At 46.3% G+C, this 26,573-nt stretch overlaps 2 protein-coding genes across 8 annotated transcripts in view; one reads left to right on the top strand and one right to left on the bottom strand.

Moving 5' to 3' along the window:
• Positions 1–21,290, top strand: part of RUSC2 (RUN and SH3 domain containing 2) — a 64,700-nt gene extending 43,410 nt beyond the window's left edge. For 3 of the 5 annotated variants that reach the window (XM_077756242.1, XM_077756243.1, XM_077756241.1), the window contains exons 2-12: positions 8,499–10,595; positions 15,291–15,917; positions 16,148–16,333; positions 16,482–16,622; positions 17,711–17,787; positions 17,897–18,071; positions 18,162–18,267; positions 18,988–19,034; positions 19,471–20,278; positions 20,373–20,510; positions 20,592–21,290. In XM_077756242.1, coding sequence (XP_077612368.1) covers positions 8,567–10,595; positions 15,291–15,917; positions 16,148–16,333; positions 16,482–16,622; positions 17,711–17,787; positions 17,897–18,071; positions 18,162–18,267; positions 18,988–19,034; positions 19,471–20,278; positions 20,373–20,510; positions 20,592–20,793 — 4,536 coding nt within the window. In that variant the 5' untranslated portion in view covers positions 8,499–8,566 and the 3' untranslated portion in view covers positions 20,794–21,290. The remainder of the gene's footprint in view (positions 1–8,498; positions 10,596–15,290; positions 15,918–16,147; positions 16,334–16,481; positions 16,623–17,710; positions 17,788–17,896; positions 18,072–18,161; positions 18,268–18,987; positions 19,035–19,470; positions 20,279–20,372; positions 20,511–20,591) is intronic. The other 2 variants (XM_077756244.1, XM_077756245.1) reach the window with 2 other exon arrangements.
• CIMIP2B (ciliary microtubule inner protein 2B) overlaps positions 21,225–26,573 on the bottom strand; it is a 20,645-nt gene continuing 15,296 nt past the window's right edge. The window contains exons 2-7 of one of the 3 annotated variants that reach the window (XM_077756247.1): positions 23,180–23,508; positions 22,565–22,788; positions 22,268–22,485; positions 22,020–22,071; positions 21,745–21,797; positions 21,225–21,484 (exon numbers count right to left, since the gene is read on the bottom strand). In XM_077756247.1, the coding sequence (XP_077612373.1) occupies positions 21,335–21,484; positions 21,745–21,797; positions 22,020–22,071; positions 22,268–22,485; positions 22,565–22,788; positions 23,180–23,370 (888 nt within the window). In that variant the 5' untranslated portion in view covers positions 23,371–23,508 and the 3' untranslated portion in view covers positions 21,225–21,334. Of the gene's footprint in view, positions 21,485–21,744; positions 21,943–22,019; positions 22,072–22,267; positions 22,486–22,564; positions 22,789–23,179; positions 23,509–26,573 lie in introns of all 3 variants that reach the window. The other 2 variants (XM_077756246.1, XM_077756248.1) reach the window with 2 other exon arrangements.

The following is a 26,573-nucleotide window of genomic DNA, read 5'->3' as shown; positions in this document are numbered from 1 at the left end:
TATGCTAAAAGGAGTTAGTGATTCCACATTGTGCAAATATGTGGTTGGCGAATATGCTGGGAAGTTGCAAGAGGGTGTTTGTTCCCAGGAAGCATCTAGGAATGTGAACTACAGAACAGGCAAAAGGGGCCTTGGGGGCTATGAATGGGGCAGGAAGATGAGGCCTGGGAGGTGAGATAGGAGGTGGATTGAAGATTGTTTAATAACAGTCATGTTACTGAGATGGTAATATGAAAGGGACTGTAGGTTCAGAGAATAGAGAAGTGAGTAAATCCAAATTATGTAAGTGGAGGCTAGAGTGTGGGCCTATACAGGAAAAGTAGGAAGCAGCTGCTGTAGTAGCAGGATAAATGCCGGGACTTTCGGAAGAGGGTGTGGCCTCTGAACATTTTCTTTGGGAAGCAGTTGTAGTGGAAGGAATTAGGAATTAGGCAGACTGGGGTTGTGTCCCATCTCAGCTGTGTAATTGTGGACAAATGACTTACTCTTGCTAAGCTTCAGTTTTCTCATCTATAAAATGGGAATGATTATGCCTACTTTAAAAGATCATAGTGGAACTAGAGATGACATATGTGAATCACCTGGCATGTAAGAGCTCAGTGAATGATCACTAATAAGTAGTATTATTATGATAGGCCAAGAGACATATATTTGGGATGGGGGCCAGGAAAAGGGCTCTCATGGAAAGCTTTCCCTGGTTCTAGAGAGCTAGACTTCAAAACTTATGCTGGCTGAACCTACCACTATCTACCTAATAGGCATAGCTAGAGGGCCCATCTTCTGAGAGTTTTCTTTCACTCTCTTCCTATTCTGGATTCTCTGTTCTTTTCCTATCTTCATCTCCCATGTCTCTCCATTTAATCAGGGTATAGAATGAGTCTGTAATGAGCTCTTCTACCCCATTGTTTTCTCTTCAACTTTATTAGAGCTCAAGGCCCGCAGTATTAAACTTGTATTGTTATAGAACAAGTCATTCCCAAGGAAGAAGTCTAAGAAGTGTGTGTTCTGTGATGTTTGAAATAAAGTCACATGTATAGTATACTCTGATTACATTCTTAACTGATATAAGTTAAGGTCCCTGAGTCCTGTATTAATTCTGTCCGTTATTCACTGAATAATCTTGGGCAGGCCCTTTTGTTTTTCATTGTTGGTTTCCTAGTTTTTTAAAATGCACATGTCTCTGCCTACTTTGGTGAGTTGTTGTGACGATCAGTGAAATGAAATGTATAAAAAAAAGTGCCTTACAAAAAATGTGCAAGTTCAGGGGGGCATGAATACAAAATCTCATAGGATGCCTGCAGAACATTACCTCAGTTGACTGAGCTAGAGTTGTCTGTGAAAGAAATACTGGCCAGCATTTCCCTTGGTTACATGGAGATCAGAAAGGAATAAGACCTTTTCTAAAATACAAAAACATAAAATGAATCAAACAGTGATAGAACTTTACAGTTAAAGTAGGATTTAATAAAACCTAAATGTAAAAGCTAAAACTATACAGCTTTCAGGAAAGGAAAAAAAAAAAGAAAAAATTTCTTGATGATCTTGGGATAAGCAAAACTTTCTTGAATAGGACAGAAGGCTTTAACCATAAAAGAAAAAAAAAGATAAATGGGATTTTATAAAATTAAAATTTTCCATTAATTAAAAAGCACCATGAAGGGGTGCCTGGGTAGCTCAATCAGCTAAGAATCTGACTCTAGATTTCAGCTCAGGCCATGATCTTATGGTTGTAAGTTTGAGGCCCAAGTCAGGCTCTGTGCTGACAGTGTGGAGCCTGCTTGGGATTCTCTCTCTCTCTCTCTCTGTCTCTCTCTCTCTCTCTCTCTTTCTCTCCCTCCCTGCCCTCCCCTGCACATGCTCTCTCCCTAAGTAAATAAATAAACTTAAAAAAAAATAAAGTACTATTAAGAAAACAAATGGTCAGGAGCACCTGGGTGGCTCAGTCCATTAAGCATCTGACTTCAGCTCAGGTCATGATCTCACGGTTCATGAGTCAAGCCCCACATCGGGCTCTGTGCTGACAGCACACAGCCTGGAGCCCACTTCAAGGTCTGTCTCTCTCTACCCCTCGCCCCCTCTCAAAAATAAATAAACATTTTAAAAATGTTTTTAAAGAAAGAAAATGGGCAAGCCACAGGCTGAGAGGAAATATTCTCAAGATATATGTCTGATAAAGGAAATTTAAAAACCCCTACAACTCAATAATAAAAAGGCAAGTCAGTTTTTTAAAATGGGTAAAATAGGGGCACCTGGGTGGTTAAGTGGCAGACTTCAGCTCAGGTCATGATCTCATGGTTTGTTTTTCAAGCCCCACATCGGGCTCTGTGCTAACAGCTCAGAGGCTGGAGCCTGCATCAGATTCTGTGTCTCCCTCTCTGCTCCTCCCCTGTTTGTGTTCTGTCTCTCTATTATATATATCAAAAATAAATAAACATTTAATAAATGTTAATAAATAAAAATAAATGGGTAAAATAGGAGTCCACAAATAACCAAGCACCTACCATGTTCCAAGCACTATGTGTAAGTCCCAGGGACAGAGTTGACTGTATCAGTTTCTGACCTCAGGAAGCTACACTCTAGTCTGGGGACAGATGTGTAAACATAATGTATAATACAACTCTCTGTATCCTCCAACCAAAGGTTCTTCATCATCTTCCATTATCCACTTATTCTTTGTCCCTGGTTTAAAGGATCAGCCTTCTAGACTCTATGTGTCACTATGTTTTTCCATTTCAAAGCATTTATGACTCAATAATAGTTTTGTGAATCAGAATCCTAAGCTCCTATGTTTGTATATTGTGAATACTGCTTGAAAATGGTGCTTTGAAGGGGGGAGGGGGGTAGGGGCACCTGGGTGGCTAAGTCGATTAGGCATCCAGCTCTTGATTTTGGCTCAGGTCACAATCTCACAGTTCGTGAGATTCTCTCCCTCTCCTGTCACTCCCCTGCTCTCACACACTCGCAAGTGTATGCATTCTCTTTCTCTCTCAAAAAAAAAAAAAAAAAAAATTTAAAAATATAAGGGCATGAGTATTTATTGAAGATAAAGTGATGGCTATAACCCATACGTACTCCTAAAATTACTGCTATATGTACAAGATAGCTCCTTTAGTCTAGGCCTCAGATGATAGCCTGGACCTTGGGGAAACCTAGTACTATATGTAAGGGGAAGCCCCCTCTCCAAGTCCTGAACCCATGGTATCTATGTTGTTTAAAGGAAACAAAACTGTTTAAATTATGCACAAAATAGATATATATTACATACAAATTAGGAAATACAGATGATACGAAAAGAGTAAAATCACTCAACATAGATAAGAACTATTAACATTTTGTTGTATATGCTTTCAGATTTTTTTCATGCATATTGCTATGGCCTGAATGTCTGTGTTCCCCCAAATTCATATATTGAACCCTAACCCACAAAGGTAATGGCAGAAAGAGGTAGGGCCTTGGGAAGCAATTACTTCATGAGGGAAAAGCCTTCATGAATAATATTACTGCTTTTACAAAACAGGCTCCAGAGAGATTTCTTGTCCCTTACACCATGTGAGGACATGGCTAGAAGGTGCCAGCTATGAACCAGGAAGAGGGCAGAACACAGCCATTTTGACACCTTGATCTTGGACTTCCCAGCCTCTAGAACTATGAGAAATAAATTTCTGCTGTTTATAAGCCACCTAGTCTGAGATATTTTGTCATGGCAGCTTCAACAGACTAAGATACATATAGACATATATTTATTTTTTAAAATGATGTCATATAGTACTTGCTGTTTGTAATTTGCAGTTTTAACTTAACATTTTGTGAATGTTTTCCCAAGTCATTAATCATATTGACATATTTTAATGATACCCTGCTCTTACATTTTTATTAAAAACAATTTTTTTCAAGGCTGCCTGGGTGGCTTAGTCCGTTAAGCATTCAACTCTTGATGTTGGCTCAGGTCATGATCTCATGGTTCATGAGTTTGAGCCCTGTGTTGAGCTCTGCACTAATAGTGTGGAGCCTGCTTGAGATTCTCCTCTCCTTCTCTCTGTGCATCTCCCTCTCTCTTAAATTAATTAATTTATTAATTTAAAAATCATTTTTAAGTTTGTTTATTTTTGAGAGAGAGAGTGTGTGTGCAAGCTCATGAACAGGGAAGGGGCAGAGAGAGAGGAGAGAGAGAATCCCAAGAGCCTACATACCGTCAGTGCAGAGCCCAACACAGGGCTTGATCTTACCAACCAAGAAAAACCTGAGCCAAAATCAAGAGTTAGACGCTTGGGGGCGCCTGGGTGGCTCAGTCATTGGGTGTCCAACTTTAGCTCAGGTCATGATATCTGGGTCTGTGAGTTCGAGCCTTGCATCTGGCTCTGTGCTGATAGCTCAGAGCCTGGAGCCTGCTTCAGATTCTGTGTCTATTTATGCCCCCATCTCTCTCTGCCCCCTACCTCTCAAAAATAAATAAACATTAAAAAATTATTTTAAAAAAATATTGGACACTTAACTGACTGAGCTACCCAGGCACCCCTGCTCTTTTCTTTTTTGTTGATTATTATTGGAATTTTAGGTTGTTTCCAACTTTCTGTTATCCTTGTGGCATATATATTTGAACCCCAGTTATCTTGGTGAAGGAAGAGAAGAGATGTGGAGGAGTAAAGAGAAAATTATCTCATGTACCTCATAGCTAAACTCCCTAAAAATTCTCTTAATTCTCTCTACAAAATCCCATACTTTAAGGCAGCTGTCTCTCTCTTTCATCGTTCTCAACTTGTCTCTGCAAATGCCCAGTCCCCTCCACTGCTCAACACTGGTTCCTTTCCTCACCTCTCCTTACCTCTTCTCATAAATCCTAACCTTTTTTTTTTTTTGTATTTTAAAAAAGGTTTTAAATAACAGCTTTGTTAAGATATAATTCACATACCATAAAATTCTGTAGTTTCAATTTTACTCACAGACTTTCATAATTATCACCACTGTCTGATTTCAGAACACTTCTTTACCCAGAAAGAACCTCCATACCTGTTAGCTCCCCATTTCCTAGTCCCCCAGTCCCTGCAACCACTAATCTATTTTCCGTTTCTGTGGGTTTGTCTATTCTGGACATTTCATGTAAATGGAATCCTACATCATACAAAGAAGCTTTTTATGACTGGCTTCTTTTACTTTTGAAGTTCATTCATGTTGTAGCATGGATCACTACTTTGTTCATTTTATTGCTAAATAATATTCCATTGTATGTATATATCACATTTTTAACATCATTTTTTGTTGCAGCTTTATCTATATATTTATTTATTTAATGTTTATCTACTTATTTTGGAGAGAGTGAGAAGGTTAGTGGGGGGGTGGCAGAGAGAGTGGGAGAGAGTGAATCCCAAGCAGGCTCCACACTGTCTGCACAGAGCCTGATGCAGGGCTCGATCTCATTAACCATGAGATCATGACCTGAGCCAAAATCAAGAGTTGAATGCTTAACTGACTAAGCCACCCAGGTGCCCCTATTTATTTATTTTTAAAGTAAACACTACACTGGGGTACCAGGCTGGCTCAGTGGAGTATGCAACACTTGATCTCAGAGTTATGTGTTCGAGCCCCACATTGGGTGAAGAGATTACTAAAAACAGAATCTTAAGAGAAAAGTAAAAAGAAAACCCAAATTAAAAAAATAAATAAATAAGGATGCCTGGGTGGCTTAGTGAGTTGAGCATCTGGTTGGCTCAGGTCATGATCTCACAGCTCATGAATTTGAGCCCCCCATCAGGCTCACTGCTGCCAGTGCAGAGCCCACTTTGGATCCTCTGTCCTTGTCTCTCTCTGCCCCTCCCCTGCCCGTGCTCTCTCTCTCCAAAATAAATAAACATTAAAAAATATGATATGATATGATATAATATATATGATATGATATATATGATATGATATAACAAAATATAATATAACAAAACATAATATAATATAATATAATATAATATAATATAATATATTATAAATAGAGTAAGCTCTACACCTAACTGTGGCTTGAACTCACAACCCTGAGATCAGGATTCACATGCTTTACCCACTGAACAGCTAGGTGCCCCTCATATACAAGCTTTCGTATGAACATGTGTTTTCATTTCTCTTGGGTATATACCTAGGAGTAGTATTGCTGGGTCATATGGTAACTCTATGTTTAACATTTTAAGGAACTGTCAGACAATTTTTCCAAAGTAGTACCATTTTACAATGCCTCCAGCAAAGTTTGAGAGTTCCAATTTCTCCACATTTTCACACATTTATTATTGTCTGTCTTTTATCTCAGGTACCATGCTGGGGGTAAAGTGGTATCTCAATGTGGTTCCATTTCTCTAATCACTAATGATGTTGAGCATCTTTTCATGTGCTTATTGGCCATTTGTATGTTTTCTTTGAAGAAATGTCTATTCAAGTATTTGACCAGTTTTTAATTGGTTATATGTCTTTATAATGTTGGGTTGTAAGAGTTCTTCATATATTTTGATCAGAAGTCTCTTTGTAAATATTTTCTCGTATTTTGTGGGTTGTCTTTTCTTGATAGTATCCTTTGAGGCATGAAGGTTTTTAATTTTTATGAAGTCCACTTTATTTTCTCATGTTTTGGTGTCATTGCAAAGAAACCATCGCCTAATCCAAGATAACAACTGTTTATTCCCATGTTTTCTATAACTCAAACCTTGTAGCTCAGTTTAGCCTCTCTAGTTTCTGCCTTTCCCCATATCTACTCATTACCTGCAGTCAACTCACAAAGAATTAGAGGTCCAACAAAGTCTTCCTCTCAGAAAGGAAAGGGGGGTGGGATAGAGGGTAAATACTTTTTAATTTTGATGTAATCTAATTTATAAATAATATTTTAAAACTGGATCCCTCACAAATGTATTTATCAGCCACTTGAATTTTTTCATTTATGTATTGCCTTTTCATGTCCTTGAGTATATGTGACTTACCTAGATCTTTTCTGTACTCCACATGAAGGGCTGTGATCCTGTAATCTAAATGAGTTAAATTTTTAAAAACTGGTGGTATAAAGCTTTCAACTAAATGATGGAGAACTTAGATTGTGGGGGATTTAGACTCATAGTGGGTGGAAAGAAAATGACAGGAATAAAAAAGGAAGGAAGAAAAATGAATGAAATTAGATATGAAGCATCTGAGCAAGTGAGGACTGTTAGGACTTGAACTTGGTAGCACAGGGGACTAGAGGAGCACCTGGGTGGCTCAGTTGGTTAAGTGTCTGACTTCAGCTCAGGTCGTGAATCTCATGGTTCATGGGTTCAAGCCCGGCATCAGGTTCTGAGCACAGGAAACTAGAATTTGAGGAAGCCATTCTGCCACACTCCAGCCAACAGACTAGAGAAGCTCAGAATGGGCTCTGTGTCCTTGGGGCCAGGAGACCTTAACAAGAGAGAACTTTACCTTAGCCCATCAGAGGAAAAACTGGGAAGAGAAGACTTTCTAGGAGACCCCCATAGTGAAAGTTCTGAACTGAAACTGGGCAGAATTTGGGCACTTCAGAATATCTGTACCCTGAGCTGGACAAGAATGTATTATGCCTGTCATGTTTGCTGGGTCTTATGTGATGTTGTGCCTGAGTGATACAAAAGAGATAGAAATAGATACCCACCCTGCATTGAGAAGGAAGAGGATGGCATACTTTCAGTCACTTTGATGCCCAATTTGGTCTCTGTATTCAAGAAGCTCCAGGACAGGGGCACCTAGCTGGCTCAGTTTGTGGAGCATGTGGCTCTTGATCTTGGGGGTGTGAATTCAAGCCCCATGTCAGATGTAGAGATTACTGAAAAATAAAATCTTTAAAAAGAAGAAGCAGCAACTCCAGAACAGTAGTAAGGAGAGCAAGGATCCTTAGCCCACAGCCATGAGAGAGGGATAAGCATTTTGGGGCTCAGAGGAAGAGAAAATGAGATGACACAGGGAGCAAATGATATAGAATATTTAAAAATAGTTTTCTTGCAAAATTATAGCTTACTGCTGTGAGTACGTAATATAGGATTCATGATTTTCCCCTTATCTGAAAGTTTGCAAGCTATAACTATGTCTTAAGTCATCTCCGTATCGCCCTTAGTACCAAGTACCCTTTCAGTCATCCTAGATGATTTTTCTTAGTTATTCATACTTTTTTGTACTCAGGACTAGTCATTGTTTACTGCTAAGAACACGTCCTTGAAAGAAAAGGAGAAAGTGCTGTCCTTGAGAACCCCAGACCTTTGTTTGTGTCATTAAAGGGGGCTCTGCATTTTGTCACAAGTGGATGGCATGGCCAACTTAAAATGAAGGGGGTGCTCAAGAGCTGGGCCTGTGCAGTGCAGAAAGTATGGCGGGGTACCCCTGCCCTGTTGGGCTGTGTCATCAAGCCCATCTTGACTCTGAATCTTTTCTCCTCTTGGGTTCTTCTTCATCTGAAAATGCTATGGGGAAGGGCATGTCCCTGACTTCCAGGGAGGTGACATTAGGTTCCCTTTCTTTCCCTCTCTCTCCAGGTGCCAAGCTCTCCTGATGAAATGTGTTCTGCCCCACTGGGCTCCGGGGGCAGTGTCTGGTGCTGTTGATGCCCTTGTTCGAAATTTCCAGAATGGATAGTCCCCCAAAGCTGACTGGAGAGACCCTCATCGTCCACCACATCCCCCTGGTGCACTGTCAAGTCCCAGACAGGCAGTGCTGTGGAGGGGCAGGTGGGGGGAGTGGGAGCACAAGATCCAATCCCTTCTGCCCACCTGAGCTGGGCATCACCCAGCCTGATCAAGACCTAGGACAAGCTGACTCACTGCTATACAACAGTCTGCACTCTGCTCCGGGGGGATCTGTGCGGTCTGCAGAGAGCACGAAGAGTAGGGTGCGGGATGGAAGAGGCCCCGGGGCTCCTAAACGACACAATCCCTTTCTGCTGCAGGAAGGAGTGGCTGAGCCAGGACTTGGTGACCTATATGATGACAGCACTGGTGATAGTGCCACCCAGCAGTCCTTCCACCTGCATGGGGCTGGTCAGCCCACCTTACATCTATCCCCTTTCCAGCTGCCACCACCTGGCCCTAGAGTGGGCAGGCCATGGGGGGCGACACGTAGTCGGGCTGGAGTAGTGGAGGGGCAGGAGCAGGAGCCAGTGGCCACCTTGGATCCCCAGCAGTGCAGCACTAGCCACTGCTGCCGGCCAGAACTGGAAGCGGAGACCATGGAGCTGGATGAGTGTGGGGGACCTGGTGGGAGTGGCAGTGGGGGTGGAGCCAGTGATACCTCTGGCTTTTCCTTTGATCAGGAATGGAAACTCAGTTCAGATGAATCCCCAAGGAACCCAAGATGCTCAGGCTCAGGACCTCAGCACTGCCGCTGCAGTAGTACATCCAGTCAGTCCGAGGCGGCTGACCAGTCCATGGGCTATGTGAGTGACTCCTCCTGCAACAGCTCAGATGGTGTGCTGGTCACCTTCAGCACCCTCTACAACAAGATGCATGGCAACTCCCGTGCCAATCTCAACTCCGCCCCACAGTCTTGCAGCAACTCTTCCTTCTGCAGCCACTCAGACCCTGGCGCCTTCTACCTGGACCTGCAGCCCTCCCCAGCTGAGTCTAAGATGTCTTGTGAGTCTCATCACCCTGACAGTGGAGGAAGGGAGGGGAGCTACGGCTGTCCTCATGCCGCATCACCTGAGCTCGATGCCAACTGCAACTCCTACCGCCCACACTGTGAGCCCTGCCCAGCTGTGGCTGACCTCACAGCTTGCTTCCAGAGCCAGGCCCGTCTTGTTGTGGCCACACAGAATTACTACAAACTTGTCACCTGTGACCTGTCCTCCCAATCTTCCCCAAGCCCAGCTGGCTCTTCCATCACCAGCTGCTCTGAGGAACACACCAAGATAAGCCCTGCACCAGGCCCTGGTCCAGACCCTGGCCCCAGCCAGCCCTCTGAGTATTACCTATTCCAGAGGCCAGAAGTCCAGCCGGAGGAACAAGAAGCAGTGGGTTCCTCAGTGGAAGCAGCAGCTCCTGTGGGCCCCACTGTGATTGAGGGGCAAGTGTACACTAACACTTCACCCCCCAATCTTAGCACTGGACGCCAGCGCTCTCGAAGCTGTGATCGCACCCTTGCGCGCAGCCCTCCTGTCCGCTTGGGCTCACTGGAACGCATGTTGAGTTGCCCAGTGCGCCTGAGTGAGGGTCCTGCAGCCCTCGCTGGGCCTGGCTCCCCGCCTAGGCGTGTCACCTCCTTTGCTGAGCTGGCCAAAGGCCGGAAGAAAGCCGCAGGCTCTGGCTCTCCGCCACTTCGACTGAGTGTTGGGGACTCCTCCCAGGAGTTCTCCCCCATCCAAGAAGCCCAACAAGATAGGGTGAGCCCTCTGGACAAGGGCACTCGCTGTAGCCATAGCCTACCACCCATGCCCTCGGGGCCAGGCATGGACCTAGTTGGCCCAGAGCCCTGGTCCACCCAGGTCTGTCAGGGCCCCCAGTCCAATGAGATGCCACCTGCTGGCCTCAGAGCTGCTGGGCAAGGCCCCCTGGCCCAACTAATGGATCCAGGGCCTGCTCTCCCAGGGAGCCCAGCCAACAGCCATACACAGAAGGATGCAAGAGCTAGAGCTGACGGTAAGGAACCTAGCTGGAGAATACGAAGATATATGCATGGCTTCCTAAGTGATAGGGCCCTGGCAACCACCCCATCCATAACCACTAAAGGTTCCTCAGCCTAGATTAATCATCTTTCCAGTCCAGTTCATGTCCTACAGTTGTAACAGGGAGAAGGAGGGATAGAGGATAAAAATACACTGAGGATATAAAATTATCAGGATTTAGAGATTGATATATTGGTAAAGGAAGTAACACAGAAGATTGTGATTATAAGCCTAGATGACTGGAAAGATGATGGTATGTAGATAGGGGACTCAAACACTGAAGTAGATTTATGGGAAAAGAGATAAGGCAAGAGTTTAGTTTTGGACATTTAGGAATTTGCAGTGCTTAAGGGATATGCCCAATAGGCAGACCATACTGGGTGTTCGTGAAGTTCATTCTTTCATCAGTGATTGTTGCCACTCATCAAAGAGCCTGAAACCAATTGCTTAACCTTTAAAGCCTCCTGGGTCCTTTTTCCCTATTTGTTTTATTACATTTGAATAATTATTTTATAAAGGCTCTATGTTAAATACTGGCAATAGATATGAGGGACAGTCTCTGCCCTTAAAGAATACTGACTAAGGAAGAAAACAGAAAAGGAAACATAATTAAAACATAGAGATGACAGTTTATGGTACTGCTCTATGAGAGGGATATCCAAACAGACTAAAATGTCAGAGAAGGACTGCTAACATAATTTATATTTAAAACCGGTCTAGAAAGACGATTAGAAATATGCTTTGTGGAGACATGTAAGAACACTCTAGGTTCCTACAGTAGTCTGTATAAAACTACAAAGGTGCAGAATAACTTGATGCTTTCCATAAACTGCAAATAATTTGGTATAGCCATGGTGGGGTGTGGGTGGAACTATTGAAGGGTTTTAATCAGGGAAGTGGCATTTTGTTGTTTTTAACAGCTTAGTAGCATGTGTTCGTTGGCATTTTAAAAAGATCACTGGTTGTTTGAGTGGAAGCTGGATTAGAAAGAATGTCCTGGGGGTCAGGAGGCGACCATAATCAGAGTCATCATACTAAAAGAGGTAGTAGTTGCATATGTGGAATTTAAGAAACAAAACATATGAACAAAGGGGAAGGAAAGGAAAATTAAGATAAAAACAGAGAGGGAGACTCTCATAAGAGACTCTTAAATACAGAAAACAAACTGAGTGTTGCTGGAGGGGAGGTAGGTTGGGGAACAGGCTAAATGTGTGTCTGGCATTAAGAAGGCACTTGTTGGGATGAGCACTGGGTGTTAATATGGAAGTGATGAATCCCTAAATTCTGTTCCTGAAACCATTATTACACTATATGTTAACTAACTTGGATTTAAATAAAAAATTAAAAATATTTTAAATTAAATTAAATTTTTTAAAATAACTTCTAAAAAAGAGGTAGTTGAAGCTTTGAGTAGATGAGAGCATCCAGGGAGAATGTGTGGAGTTATAAAGGGAACAAGGACAGAGAGCCCCAAGGATACAATGACTTAAGAGTGAGCAGAGCAACATTCCAAAGAGACTGAGAATAGTTAGGAGAATAGAGGAAAACCTGGAGAGAGTGAAGGTACATGCACTAAATGAGAAAATTTCAAAAAGAGTTCAACAAAGTTTTGAAGTGAAATCACTAACTTATTAAGGCTGAAGAATCCCAAAGGCAACATTTGAGAGGAGTGAGGGTGGAACCCAGATCTTAGAGGGTTTGGATGGAAAGAGGAGACAAAGCAGGGGAAAGGAAGATAAAGGGGAATGTGCTGTGCTGTAGCCTCAGGTTGGGGTCCATTGGNATAAATAAATAAATAAATAAATAAATAAATAAATAAATAAATAAATAAATGGTTTTATCTCTGCTGTTAGGGAGATCACAGCCCATCAGAAGACTTCACACTCCTACACATACACAGAGGAGCTGTTTTGGGGGGTGGGGAATGGAAAGGGAGGTCTCTAGGAAAGAGGAGGTTCAGAAACAGCAGAGACTGTCCAGAGTCCCTTGGAACCTATGCCCTTCTTAGACTGTACTGTCTGGTAGGTATCTCTAGGCACAGAGGATGTTGTGGTTGGCATTCTTAGGGCAAGAACAATCCTGGTCAGAGATGCATTAAAAGTGTTGTTTGTGTTGTTATCAGGTTAAGACTTTTCATATAGAGATGGTGTTCTGTTCCATAAGTCTCCAGTGACCTACCACAGGTCTCTCCTCTTGATTCTTTACTACATGTGACTATTCAAAGAATTCATGAATGACAAAACAAGCTGAGATCTCTTTGAGATCCTGAACAGCAGTCAGTATTCAAAAAGATCTTACCAAGTCTGGAAAGAACAAAACTAAAAAAGCAGGGAACAATGTGAAGTTTGATAGGTGAGCTGTACTTCAGTTGATTTGGGATATTTAATGGACAGCAAACTCAGAATGAGTCAGCAGTTTGGAAGGGCTTCCTTCCAAAGCTAGGGTTGGGAAGACCTATTCTGATATCCAGAGTCCGTTCAGCCTTGAAATTTGATATTTAAATGAATGGAAAGGAGGAAGACATTCCCAGCAGGGAAATCTGTGCACTTAAAGATGGGAACAGAGTGGGAAGAGTGGTATCAATGAGAATGGCAGGTGTGGAAGTTTGAGGGGAGAACAGCCTAATTGGTGGCAGGTGTGGACACCTGTTTGCGAAGATTAGACTTTATTCTCTGGGCAGTATGGCAACGGGATAAAATTGGTATTTTAGGAAGAAGACTGATTTATGTAAGAAGATCTGGATGCAATGAGACTAGACTGAGCCAAGGGAGACAGTGGGGATTCATTTATTTAACAAATATTCATTTAGTACCTATTACATACCTGGCTCTACTCTAGGCACTAGGGATACATCAATGAACAATTTAAAAACCCTGCTTTTTTGGAGCCTTCATAAGGAAGGAGTAATAGACAATAAACAAATGAGATTAATTTCTGATAGTGATAAAATGCTAAAAAGAAAATAAAACAGGATAATGAGATACAGTGTGACTTGGGTGGTTGCCACTGAGGAAGTGATGTTTGAGCTGATGCCTGAATGATGAGAAGATTTAGGGCAGAACAGCAAGTGCAAAAGACCCTGAGATGTTAATGAACTAGCTATGTTTAAGGACAGAAAGAAGTGTGGCTGGAGCACAGTAATCAAGGGAGAATGACAAAGGTTGCTCTCAGCACAGATTAGGGATAACTAGAGGGTATATTTTTAACATGTCCCTTAGGAATGATTCTAAGTCCCGCATTCCATGGGGTTGTGATCACTGTCCCCTTAAGACTCTCTGAAGTAAATAAATAAATGGGAAAAGATGAAGTCTACTATTTCATGTGTAGTGCAGTGTGATAAAGAGAACATTAGCCCCTAAATGAGACTCTGGCTTAGGCAGAATTCTACTTCTTCCACTTCCTAGTTATGTGACCTTGGGCACATGACTTAATCTCTAAATTTCCAATACCCTGATCTGTCTGGTAAGGATATTAATTCCTGTCTCACAGACTTGTGCTAGCCAGCCACACCCAGGGGTTTAGGCTTTGTAAGTGCTTATAGCACCACCTTGTGTTCATCAAGATGTTTATCATATGGCAGTGTTTTATTAGAAGCCCGACTCACACAAAGACAATCCAGGTGTGCAGTATCCTGAAATTCTGTGTTTAGTTCGGAGCCCCATGTTTTGAGAGATGATGACCTGAAGATTAGCTGAAAGAGCAGGAGAGGACCAGTCTTGGGGACCACAGCTCTGTGTAGAGGGAGCAAATGAAGACCTGAGATTCCAATGCCAAGATTATGAAATAGTGGGAATTGGGTGGATAAGAGCGACAGGAGGCTGATCCCAGCTGCAGATAAAGAAATATTATGGTTAGATTTGCTTAAGAATGAAATGAGTCAGCTTTATTGGAGACAGGCGATGATGAGCAAAAGCCTGAAGTAAATAATGTCTTACCCTGAAGGTCTGTGACTCTGACTCCAACTCTTTAGGCTTTAGGCTTTAGAAACAAAGGAAACGGTGTTTCTACCATTGACTGAAATGGAAGTCATCAGGAGAAAAGTGATAGATGAACTGTTTTAAAATAGCAATTTTTAAGTGAAAGCAAAATCCTTGGGGTACCTGGGTGGTTCAGTTGGTTGAGCATCTGACTCTTGATTTCAGCTCAGCGCTGAGAGTGGAGCCTGCTTAAGATTCATTCTCTCTCTCTCTCTCTCTCTCTGTGTCTCTCAAAATACAATAAAATAAAAAAATAATTGAAAGCAGAATTTTAAAGCAGAATGATCCAGAGATCAAGGGGAAGCTTGGGGCTAAAACAATAGGTTGGGAGTCATCTGTATGAATATCTAAACTTGAACAATGCAGGGGAGAAAGTGTAAAGGGAGATCTAAGAATGGAGCCTTAAGATACACCCACCCTTGAAGTCAAGAAAATGAAGAAGGGGTGAATAGCCAAGAGTACAAGGGAGTTCAGCATCATTAAAACAATAGCAAATGTTTTACAAAATATGGGAGGATCAGTGTCATATTCCCAAACTTGGATTACCCCTACCCCATTCAATTCCTACAGTTCAGGTCCTGCCTGTCTCTTCCCCTCTCCCCAGTGGGCATCATCTGTCTGCTTCTTTGCTTCCTCTCATGGGGGTCTCAGGGCATGTCTGTCTGATTCCTTCTCCATCACTGTTGCCACAGGAGGTGGTGCTGAGAGCCGACCAGTCCTTCGCTACAGCAAGGAGCAGAGGCCAACCACACTGCCCATCCAGCCCTTCGTGTTCCAGCACCACTTCCCCAAGCAGTTGGCCAAGGCCCGGGCCCTCCACAGCCTTTCCCAGCTCTACAGCCTCTCTGGCTGTGGCCGTGCACAGCAGCCTGCCCCTCTGGCTGCCGCCACTGCTCAAGTTCCAGCCTTAGCTCCCTCAGGGGAGTCGCAGGCACCCACCAACAGAGGTGCCAGGAAAGCTGGGCCTGAGCCAGAAACCTCAAGGCCGTCACCCCTGGGTAGCTACTCCCCCATCCGCAGTGCTGGCCCCTTTGGGGCCAGCACCGACTCTTCTGCTTCCACCTCGTGCTCTCCTCCTCCAGAGCAGGCTACAGGCACAGAAAGCCCACCCCCATGGAGCCACTCCTGTCCTGTTGCCCGGCCTGCCACCTCGCAGCAGCCACAGAAGGAGGATCAGAAGATACTGACCTTGGCTGAGTACCGTCTCCGTGGAACAGGAAGCTTGCCCCCTCTGGGCTCCTGGAGATCTAGCCTCAGTCGAGCAGAAAGTCTAGCCCGAGGAGGTGGTGAGGGCAGCATGGCCTCCAGGCCCAATAATGGTATGAGCTTTATCCCCCACCCCAAGCATCTTTACCTCCCCTTTGAATGGTTTCTTATACTCCAGCCTGGGGTCAGGGGTTAAAACATTTACATCTCCTTCCCCAGCATCTATGGATAATGTCCACACAAACCTAGCCCTCATATTTTATATGGGCCCACTGAGTGGATATGAAGTGCTGTCTCCTGCTAACTCTTATCTGTCTTTTCTGCTAATCTGCTCTGCTTTCAGCCAACCACCTGTCCCCTCAAGCACTCAAGTGGCGGGAATACAGGAGGAAGAACCCACTAGGGCCACCTGGATTGTCAGGGAGCCTAGACCGAAGGCCGCAGGAAGCTCGGCTGGCCCGAAGGAACCCCATCTTTGAATTCCCTGGCTCCTTCAGTGCTGCTGGCCATCTGAACTGCCGGATGAATGGTGTGTGAGCCAGGTCCCCAGTATACCCAAGACAGGCTCTACACAGCTTGGCAGGGCTGGAGAAGGGGTCAGTCCCAAAGGAACACAGAACCCAGATGCAACTCTTGGAGGGAGAGTTGCTTGAGATTGATTTTTCTCTTCTTTGCAGGTCAAGTAGTGAAGCCATTACCACTGACCTGCCCTGACTTCCAAGACCCCTTTTCCTTGACTGAGAAGCCTCCAGCTGAGTTTTGTCTGTCCCCAGATGGCAACTCAGAGGCCATTTCCATTGACCTGCTTCAGAAAAAAGGTGAATATTACCCCAGCTCAGGCTGGGAATTCTTTTCTCAGTACCTATTTGTGCACATTGCACAATTGCCCTACCATTTAATCTTCCAGAATATTTCCCTATCTTAGAACTCCACATGCTAGAACGGAATTAGGACAGCAATTGGGGCAAGACGTAGAAGTCTGTGCATTGTTTATGGCGTGTGTGCATGAGCACACAAGGGTCATTTATCAGGTGCTTAAGAATCGGGCTTCAGTCTCTTACCTTAGGAAGCTATGTATAGTGAGGGAGACTGCCATGCCATAAATAAGTAGCCATGTGCTCTACTGGGGACAGTTCAAGTACTACAGGGTCTAACAGCTTCAGTAAGCAGGATGGTAACATCTACTAAGATGTTTAGAAAATAAGGGACCACGGGACTAAGAGAGCTGTTTCAGTGAGGTGATGTGGAGAGAACTGAGTATCACTGTGGGATGAAAGGAAGGAGCCTGTGAGAAGGAATAAAGATGAAGCTAAGGTCCCTTGCTGCAGAGGGAAAGTGGGCGATTCAAACCTAGGAAGAGGGAAGAACCTTGAGCAAGATGGAGAGTGAGGGAGGCCTGAGAGAGGGTAGGAAGAATGTATTTGTGTTCATGACCAGTTGCCTCTGTTCTCTGGGTGAAGTAGAACCAAGGGCTTGAGAAGAGGAGTAAAGATCTGGCAACATGAAAGGGTAGCAGAGCGTACCGCGAGATGCACATCCAAGAAGTACCCTTGTCAGTCACTGTGGTGAGTGGCCCTGGACTTTCTCCAGCAGCCACTAGCCTGGTTTCTCATAGCAGAGAAGATGGATAGTTAGATTGATCCAGGATTTGGAGTAAGAGGGTCTTGAAGATGCAGTTGCTGAGATGGGTCCACTGGTGGTGAAAGCAGTGCAGGGCTTGAGAACTGGGCAAAAACAGGAAGGGGCTAGGGCCTGGTCCTTGGTGAGACTGAGATCTGTGTGCAGGGACAGAGAGAGAGAGAGAGAGAGAGGAAGCCCCTCCCTCTCTCCACGGAGGGCTCAGTTTCAGCCATGTTGCTCACAGACTTCCTTAGGAACCTGTCTCACATCAAATTCTTACTTGTAGGGTTGGTGAAGGCAGTTAACACTGCTGTGGACCTCATTGTAGCCCATTTTGGCACAAGCCGGGATCCTGGAGTGAAGGTAGGCAAAGAGGGGGATCACGAGAGAAGCATGCTCAGATCTAAGAGACTCAGAGAGGACCAAGGTAGGGCATCAAATGATTCCCTGTACTTCTCTACTGCATCCACAGGCAAAGCTGGGGAATAGTTCTGTGAGCCCCAATGTGGGCCACCTGGTTCTGAAGTACTTGTGCCCTGCAGTCCAGGCTGTGCTGGAAGATGGGCTCAAGGCCTTTGTGCTAGATGTCATCATTGGGCAACGTAAGAACATGCCATGGAGTGTGGTTGAGGCTTCCACACAGCTAGGTAAGTGCTGGGTGGCAAGATATGGACTCTAGGCTGAAATTAGGGTTCCAGAGACTGGACATGTGACTGCTAACTCTGGCTTCCTCTCAGGCCCATCCACCAAGGTCCTGCATGGCCTCTACAACAAAGTCAGCCAATTTCCAGAGCTCACCAGTCACACCATGCGTTTCAACGCCTTCATTCTTGGCCTGCTCAAGTGAGTGTGTGGGGCACCAAGAGCTGCAAACCACCAGCCCTCTCCCCTGGGCTCCGCCACTTTGGAGGAACCAACTCTCTAGACTGAGACAGTCAGGTGGATAGGCAGGATCTGTGGCCAGGGCCCAGGCTTACCTCCCCCCCACCCACATCTAGCTACAGCCTCTCTCAGTAGGTCACTGGTTTCCCACCACACCCACAACCCTCTGGCACTGATCACCAACATGGTCCTTTGCTTTTAATCTGGCTTTTAATCCATAATCTGGTTTATTTGGAAATTAATCTAGTTCTTTGGATATTATAAACCTTGATCCTCCCCATTCCAGCACTACTTCCAAATCCTGCCTGACCATAAGTCCACCTTGAGACCCACATCCTACTATTTTCTTTCTCAAGTATGGGCCCAGGCCATCCCCTTTGGGATGTGTACCCTGTACTCTCACAGTAGCTTCCCTGACTTCTTGGGTCCTATGCAAGTCAACTCCTTTCTAGAAGGAAGAAATTGGCTTGTGAATCACATGTTCACCCCCTCCCAACGTCCCCACCGACTTTCCAGAACCATATTACATGAAATGAACCAGGTAGCATCCCTGCCATAGAAGGAGGATGTTCACCTATACCTCTGCCCTATGTCCATGGGACCCCATGTCGATCTCCTTTGTACTTTATCATCTGGCTATATCCACCCAAGATTCAACTCTCTTCACCTGTTTCCCTACAGCATCCGGTCCCTGGAGTTCTGGTTTAACCACCTCTATAACCATGAAGGTAATGCCTAGAACACTGTTCTCTCTTGCAAACTCAATATAGGCCAGACTCAGAGGCTCAAAGAGGGAGGCACAGCTCTTTACAGGTGCTAGAGGTGGGGAGGGAACCACACAAGCTTTCATCCTCAAAGCCGAGGCTTCTGCCCAAAACTTTCCCCAGCTTCTACTTAAGTTAGAGCCTTGAAGTAAGCAGGATACTCAGGCAGTCTGGAAGTCAGGGTGGCTAGGAACCCCAACGCCTCTCCTCTGAACCTGGGACTGCCACTTAGGGTTTGGAGATCATGACCCACATAACTTCAGGTGGTGTTGTTTCCACCAGAGTGCATCTGAGGGCACAGTATGCAGCCTGTGCGGCTCTGCCAGGGCTGCTTCTCAAAGGCCCACCCCAGACCATGCTGCACTTCTCTGTGGCTCAGGACTCTCTCTTTCTCCCCTAGATATCATCCAGACCCACTACCAGCCATGGGGCTTCCTGAGTGCAGCGCATACTGTGTGCCCTGGGCTCTTTGAGGAGCTGCTGCTGCTGCTACAGCCCCTGGCCCTGCTGCCCTTCAGCCTCGACTTGCTGTTCCAGCACCGGCTGCTGCAAAGTGGGCAGCAGCAGCGGCAGCACAAGGAGCTGCTGCGGGTGTCCCAGGACCTACTGCTGTCTGCCCACTCAACGCTGCAGCTGGCCCGGGCTCGGGGCCAGGAGGGCCCTGGAGACACAGATAGGGCAGTCCATGGGGAACGGGTGAAGGGTGTGGGTGCCTCAGAAGGTGGAGAGGATGAAGAGGAAGAGGAGACAGAAGAGGTGGCAGAGGCAGCTGGGGGCCCAGGGCGTGGCAGGTGGGCCCGAGGTGGGCAGGCTGGCTGGTGGTACCAGCTCATGCAGAGCTCCCAGGTATACATCGATGGCTCAGCCGAGTGCTCTAGGTTCCCCCGTGGTGGCAGCAGTAGCAGCAATGAGAAAAAGAAAGGGTCAGGAGGTGGGGGACCACCCCCTCGAGAGGGAGTAGTCGAGGGAGCAGAGGCCTGCCCTGCCCCTGAGGAGACCCTTGGCCGGGACAGGGGCTGGCCCTTCTGGATGGGGAGCCCCCCTGATTCTGTACTGGCTGAGCTGAGGCGCAGCCGGGAGAGGGAAGGGTCCACTGCCGCCTCAGCAGAAAGTGAGGAAGGAACCTCAGAGCCTTCACCTGGGGGCATCAAGTGGGGCCATCTCTTTGGTTCCCGAAAGGCTCAGCGTGAGACCCGGCCCACAAACAGGTGAGAGGCAGCCCATGGTGTAGATGGAGGGATTTGGGGAGCCTCTCTAAGCCAGGGTACAGACAGAGCGAGAGCCCTGGCTGCTCTCTTCTAGGCTACCCTCTGACTGGCTGAGCCTGGACAAGTCCATGTTCCAACTAGTGGCACAGACAGTGGGTGCCCGCCGGGAGCCAGAGCCCAGGGAGAGCCTGCAGGAACCACCCTCTCCAGCTCTGCCCTCCAAGCCTCCATGGTAAGCCCTGGGAGATAGGATTGGGGGGCTGGGCTTGGCTTTGGATTGGGTTTCTCTGACCTCCATTTGTTGTTTCCCCAGCGAAGTGAAGGCACTGTGCCATCATCTGGCCACAGGCCCTGGACAGCTGAGCTTCCGCAAGGGAGATATCCTCCGGGTGCTGGGGCCAGCTGGAGGAGACTGGCTGCGCTGCAGCCGTGGCCCCGACACCGGCCTGGTGCCACTGGCCTATGTGACCTTGACCCCAACTCCTAGTCCAACCCCTGGAAGCAGCCAAAATTGAGGTCCTGTGCATGTTGGTGGCCTCAGGGACCCTCATAACGTCCAACTCAGAGCCTGAGAGCCCTTCCCAAGCCCTCTGGCTTGGCCACAGAGAGCAGACTGAGAGCTGGGGGCCATACATCCCTGTGCTCAGTATTAATTACTCCCCGTTAACTGTCCCAGTGACCTCATCCAGACCTCCACCTGAGAAAGGAGGGAAGGGATGCAGCACTGGGCTGCCAGGATTTCCCCAGGCCATCTGGGCTGGCCCCTTCATAGGTACAGATAAGCATGTCCCTATGGAGGGAGGTGACCAGAGGCCCATTTGCAGGTTCCCTAGGCCAGGTGGTAAGGAGGATGGGTGACAGTATTGGGGCTAGTTCCCTGAGCCCCCAAATGTAAATAGGCTGTGGCCAGTGCCTGGTGGTCAGAAGAGGGAGGAAGAGCCCAGGCTTCTGTTTATGTATTTATTTATTTATTTATTATACCTATTAATAAAAAAGGTGCTCGGCCTCTAAACCATTTTTCTTTGTGCCTCCCCCCACCCTGGGGCCCACCTCTCTTCATTGCAAAAAGATGGCTGGGATAAGAAGAAAGGGAAGAGAAAACTTGAAGTCCAGGTACCTATACCAGGAGCTGCTTCTGGAGGGTGCTGAGGCCCAGTGCATCATGGGTGAGATGCCCATATGTGCGACCAAACTGGAACTTATACCCTATATGGACAAGAAAATCTGTCACTTGTAGCTGGTGGCATGGAAAAGCCTTTTATTTCCCAGCCAGTGCCTAAGCCAAAATCTGGTCCCAACTTCCACTGTGAGCTGCCTCCATTTCCTTTTCTTCCCAGTGATAAAACTGAACCACATGATCCAAGCCCCCCACCATATCTATTAGTTCCAACCCCCCAAACCACTTCCACCCGTTCCACATACAAATACTCCAATCCCCCAAAGCTTCCCTCTGGGGCTATCCTCACCTGGCACATAACCCCCATAATTAGGTAACAGGCCCAGGTTCTGAGGGTAGGTCCTAGAAAGTGGGGGGAGATGTTTGGGATCCTTCTGGGGTCTGTCCCCTGAATACATCTGTCCAAATTCCTGCAGTGCCCGGTTGGTGAGAACAGGAAAGCTGGAGCCGAAGAGGAAGCGGGCCCGGGGCACATAACCAGTGAAGCCTGGAGGGATGGGGATACTGAAGTCAGGACCTCCTGGGGGCTCCCCACACCTTTGATCATTACCCACTTCCTCTCACCTGGCATGAAGTACTTGCGAGGATCTTTGTCATCCATGGAATAGGGGGAAGCCTTGTGAGGGAAAGTTGACAGAGAAAAAACAAGGCTATCACATTCAGCCACTATGCTCTACCAGAAGCTCCCAGGGACCTGGAGCTGGCCGTCAGGCCCACACCACCTGCACCCAGAGTCATGCTACTCATGGCCACCCCTAGACCTGGCCACACTCCCAACCCCCCTTCACTCTCTCCAGCCTTCCAGGTCTTACTTGTTCTGCCTCTTGCCCCGGCTCAGGCTCTTTCTCTGACTCCAGTTCTGACTCTGGCTTTGGTTCTTGGTCTTTCCCCACGTCTTTTTCTCCCTTTGCTTCCTTTGGCAGCTCTTGACTCCCTTGTCCCCCAGACCACTGAGTGAAATCATTCAGAGCCTCAGCCCAGACCTGACTACAGTTCTTGGCAAAGATGAACTGTGCCTGGGGTACAAAACCTGGGTGGGAGGAGGCAAGGAAGATTTCGATTAGTGTTTGGGGCACATGTTCTGGGACAGGGACACCGTACATACATACCTGTGTACCCTGGGATCATGGTGGAGCTGAGCCTTTCATGCCCACGCCTGACAGGCAGGCTTCTCCTGGGAACCTTAGGAGATCGTGGAGGCTGGATGGGAGGCAGAAGTGTGCGATGGGCAGGGGGCCAGGCCAGACCAGGAACTCCTCGAAGTAGCTGACCAGTCATCTGCCCATAGGTCTGGCCCATGCTGAATTGAAGTAGTGGGCAGTGTCCGGTGTACCTGTAGCACAGGACTTCCCCACTCATCTCCAGTCTCCCTCTGCTCCACTACCCCCAGAGATAGAAACAGAGACCTCTGAAGCCCTGATTTTTTTCTGGATTCAGCTGTGTGCATATTTGGAACAGGCATTTCTCAGTTCTCTAGGTTTTCAACCCTTCCCCTGTGCTATTACCCTGTTACCATAGAAAAGACAACACAGAGCTTTGTGACAGGCCCAGCTACCACTATTGCCTTGCTTTTCCTGTATCATTGAACATCATAAATATCCCAGCCCTGGGTCTCCCAAACCAGTATGTCTACTTGGCCTCCAAGGTCTTGGTGGCTCAATTCCCATATCCCTATATGCCTATTTCCAGAAGCAAGCAGCATGTACCCTGGGTAGAAGTCTTACCCTGGGATATAATGAGAGTTCTGGGGGTTCAGCCCTGGTATGAAGGTGCTGGCCATAGCCATGGGAATCCAGGCAGTTCCTTTTGTTTCCCTTGGAGCCCAAGCTCTGGGCTGTGTGTACTGTGTCCAGGGCTGTGGGGTGGAGCCAGAGGCAGGAGGCAGTGCCAGGGGAGGAGAGAGAGGAGGAGGCATTAGTGTGATAAATGCCAGGGCCAAGGCCAATAGAACAGGAGAGCAGGGATTCACTGGCTTGTCTACTCCAGAACAAATGCAGTCAGTCAAGTGGGGGCAGGGAAAAGTCTGAATAGGACTGCCCCATTCCAGGAAGGCCTAAAGTGGGAGGTGAANAGCGCCCCTCCACTCAGCTCTTTGTTAAAAGAAGACCCTTCCTTCTTAAGCCTCCTGCCTGAAGACATGTGGGTGCTACTCTCTGTGAGTCTTGGTTGGAGGTGACCAGAGTTCCTGGGAAAAGAGGTCTCTGAGGGAAGCCCAGAGGGGAGGTGACAGGGAGAAAAAGGAACCTAGGGACCTCAAAGCAGTGACATTGTTTATTTTCAGTAATTTAATCTGATAAGAAATATTTATTGATTACCAACCATAATGTGGATCATCACTCAACAAATAATGCCATGCTCTCCTACACACATTCTGTAGTCAGAAAAGCTAAGCTCCCCATGACTTTGGGCAGGTCATTTAGTATCTCCGAACCCCACCATCATTTACAAAATGGAGAATTTAGGACTCACCCTGCTACTGTTGTAAAGCTCAAATTAATACATACAAATGTGTTTTGTAACAGTAAAGACCATGAAGTCAGAAGGGCGGGGGTAGGAGAAAGAGCATGGGCATGAGGCCACGCAGTCATGCACTCCTAATAACTTGTTGCCTCCAGCCAACCTTACCTTTTGTGAGCAGGTGACTTAACTTCTTCTGAACCTGAATTCCCTAAACTCTAACACAAAACTTAAAATAACCTAACCTACCAGGGTGCTGTTAAGGATAAAGTCACTGTGGGAAAGAATTTACCCCAGGCACCTGGCACACAGCTACTAAAACTTAATTTTCTTCCCTATTGTCTAATATTTCCTCAAAGCTTCTAACGCATATGGGAGATCTGTGACTGGTTAGTAAATTTAGTGGATATGGGTTTTCCTACTGTGGGAGTTCACAGAAAGGAGATATGTTGGTAATGTTGGGTTTTTAAGACTAGGGTTTTAAGAACCAATTAGAATTTGTTAAGAAAACAATTCAGGGGCACCTGGCTGGCTCAGCTGGTAGAGCATGCAACTCTTGGTCTCAGGGTCACGAGTTCAAGCCCCACACTTGCTGAAGAGCTTACTTAGAAAAAAGGGGGCAGGGGCGCCTGGGTGGCTTAGTCAGTTAAGCGTCCAACTTTCGCTTAGGTCATGATCTCACGGTTCGTGGGTTTGAGCCCCGCATCGGGCTCTGTGCTGACTGCCAGCTCAGAGCCTGGAGCCTATTTCAGAGTCTGTGTCTCCCTCTCTTTCTGACCCTCCCCTGCTCACGCTGTCTCTCTCTCTCTCTCTCCTGGAAATAAATAAAAAATATTAAAAAAGAAAAAGAAAAAAGAAAAAAGGGGGGGCGGGGAAGGGATGTTTGCATGGCTCAGTTGGTTAAATATCAGTCCGAGTCTTGACTTTGGCTCAGGTCACGGTCTCATGGTTTGTGGGTTCAAGCCCTGTGTCAGGCTCTGCACTGACAGCAAGAAGCCTGCTTGGGATTCTCTCTGTCTTCCTCTCTCTCAAAAAAAATAAACTATAAAAGAGTGGGGGAGGCGCCAGAGTGGCTCAGTTCTTTAAAGCATCCAGCTCTTGATTTCAGCTCAGGTCATGATCTCACAATTCAAGGGATCGAACAGCACAGAGCCTACTCAGATTTTCTCTCTTCCCCTCCCCTACTCACTCTCAAAATAAACATTTAAAAATTTTTTAAATAAAATAAATATAAATAAAAGTTAAAAAAATTATTTAAAAAAGTAAAAATAGGGACTCCTGGGTGGCTCAGTCAGTTAAGCGTCTGACTTCAGCTCAGGTCATGATCTCGAGCCCCGTATTGGGCTCTGTGCTGACAGCTCAGAGCCTGGACCCTGCTTCAGATTCTGTGTCACCCTCTCTCTTTGCCCCTCCCCTGCTCATGCTCTGTTATTCTATATCAAAAATAAATTAAATAAATAAATAACATTTTTAAAAACTTTTTTAAAAAAGGAGACCTCAGAGAGAAGGGAGCATGACTGGAACTCAGCTCTGGGGCTGAGTCCGGGCCAGGCCAGTACACCTTTCCAGGAGGCAGAGTCTCTGCTCTTTCCCCTACCCAACTGACAGTATCCAGGCTGACCAAGCATGTGTCACTGACCTGGAGATTGCACAGGAACACTGGGCCCCAAGGAATACATTTCGCGTTCCTCGCTGTTCTGCCAAGGACAGCCTTGGAATGTGTCCTTTAGAGCTAGAGTTGTAGGGGACTTGGCTCACTGTTAAGGAAATACGCTAGATGGGGATGGGAACTGAGGGCAGAGCCCAGAAAAGCAAGTGTGTCAAGGCTAACCTGGACTTGTGTATTCTGTAACAGAATCCAATGCAACTGTTGGTTGCACACTGCATACCTGTTCCCTACTCCCATCTCCTTCTTCCTAACAGGACCTTAATTCTGTTCTGTGGAGCAGTCAGAAACTTCAGGGAAGCTTGGAGCCAGCCCTGGGAATGAGTCTTAATTAGTCTAAGCCCATTACAGTGATCCTATTCCCCTTGCCAGCAATTACTTAGTCATGGGCTGGTGGCATTCTGGATAATAAACGGAAGTCAGCCAGAATGAGAGAGGGTCCTAAGAAAAGTAAGCAATTTAAGACGCTCTTTAAAAAGATGCATGACAGAAGTACCTGGGCGGCTCGGTCAGTTAAACATCTGACTTTGGCTCAGGTCATGATCTCATGGTTCATGAGTTCAAGCCCTGTGTCAGGCTCTGGGCTGACAGCTCGGAGCCTAGAGCCTGCTTTGGATTCTGCGTCTCCCTCTCTCTGCCCCTACCCTGCTTGTGCTCTCTCTCTCTCGCTCGCTCTGTCTCTCTCTCTCTTGCTCTCTCTCTTTCAAAATAAATAAATGTTAAAAAAAAATCTTGAAAAAAACAAAAGATGCATGACAAATTAGAGAAAGAGAAATGGACAAGAAGGAATGATGTCCTTTCCTGCTTCTAGAAGTTCTATGGACATGATGACAGCACCTTGGTAGGCATCATGAAACCTCGTGGAATCCAAAGCTAATCTGGGGACAAAGCCTGAATACACAGCAAGGATGGATGGTAAAGTAGAAAGGCCTGGGTCCTTGATGAGCTACTGAGTTAATCAACTTTTTTTTTTTAATTTTTAATGTTTTTTCTTT

This window comes from Crocuta crocuta, unplaced genomic scaffold (assembly GCF_008692635.1).
Source record: "Crocuta crocuta isolate KB4526 unplaced genomic scaffold, BGI_CrCroc_1.0 scaffold431, whole genome shotgun sequence".
Lineage (NCBI taxonomy): Eukaryota > Metazoa > Chordata > Mammalia > Carnivora > Hyaenidae > Crocuta > Crocuta crocuta.
This window is presented reverse-complemented; position numbering and strand designations above follow the sequence as displayed.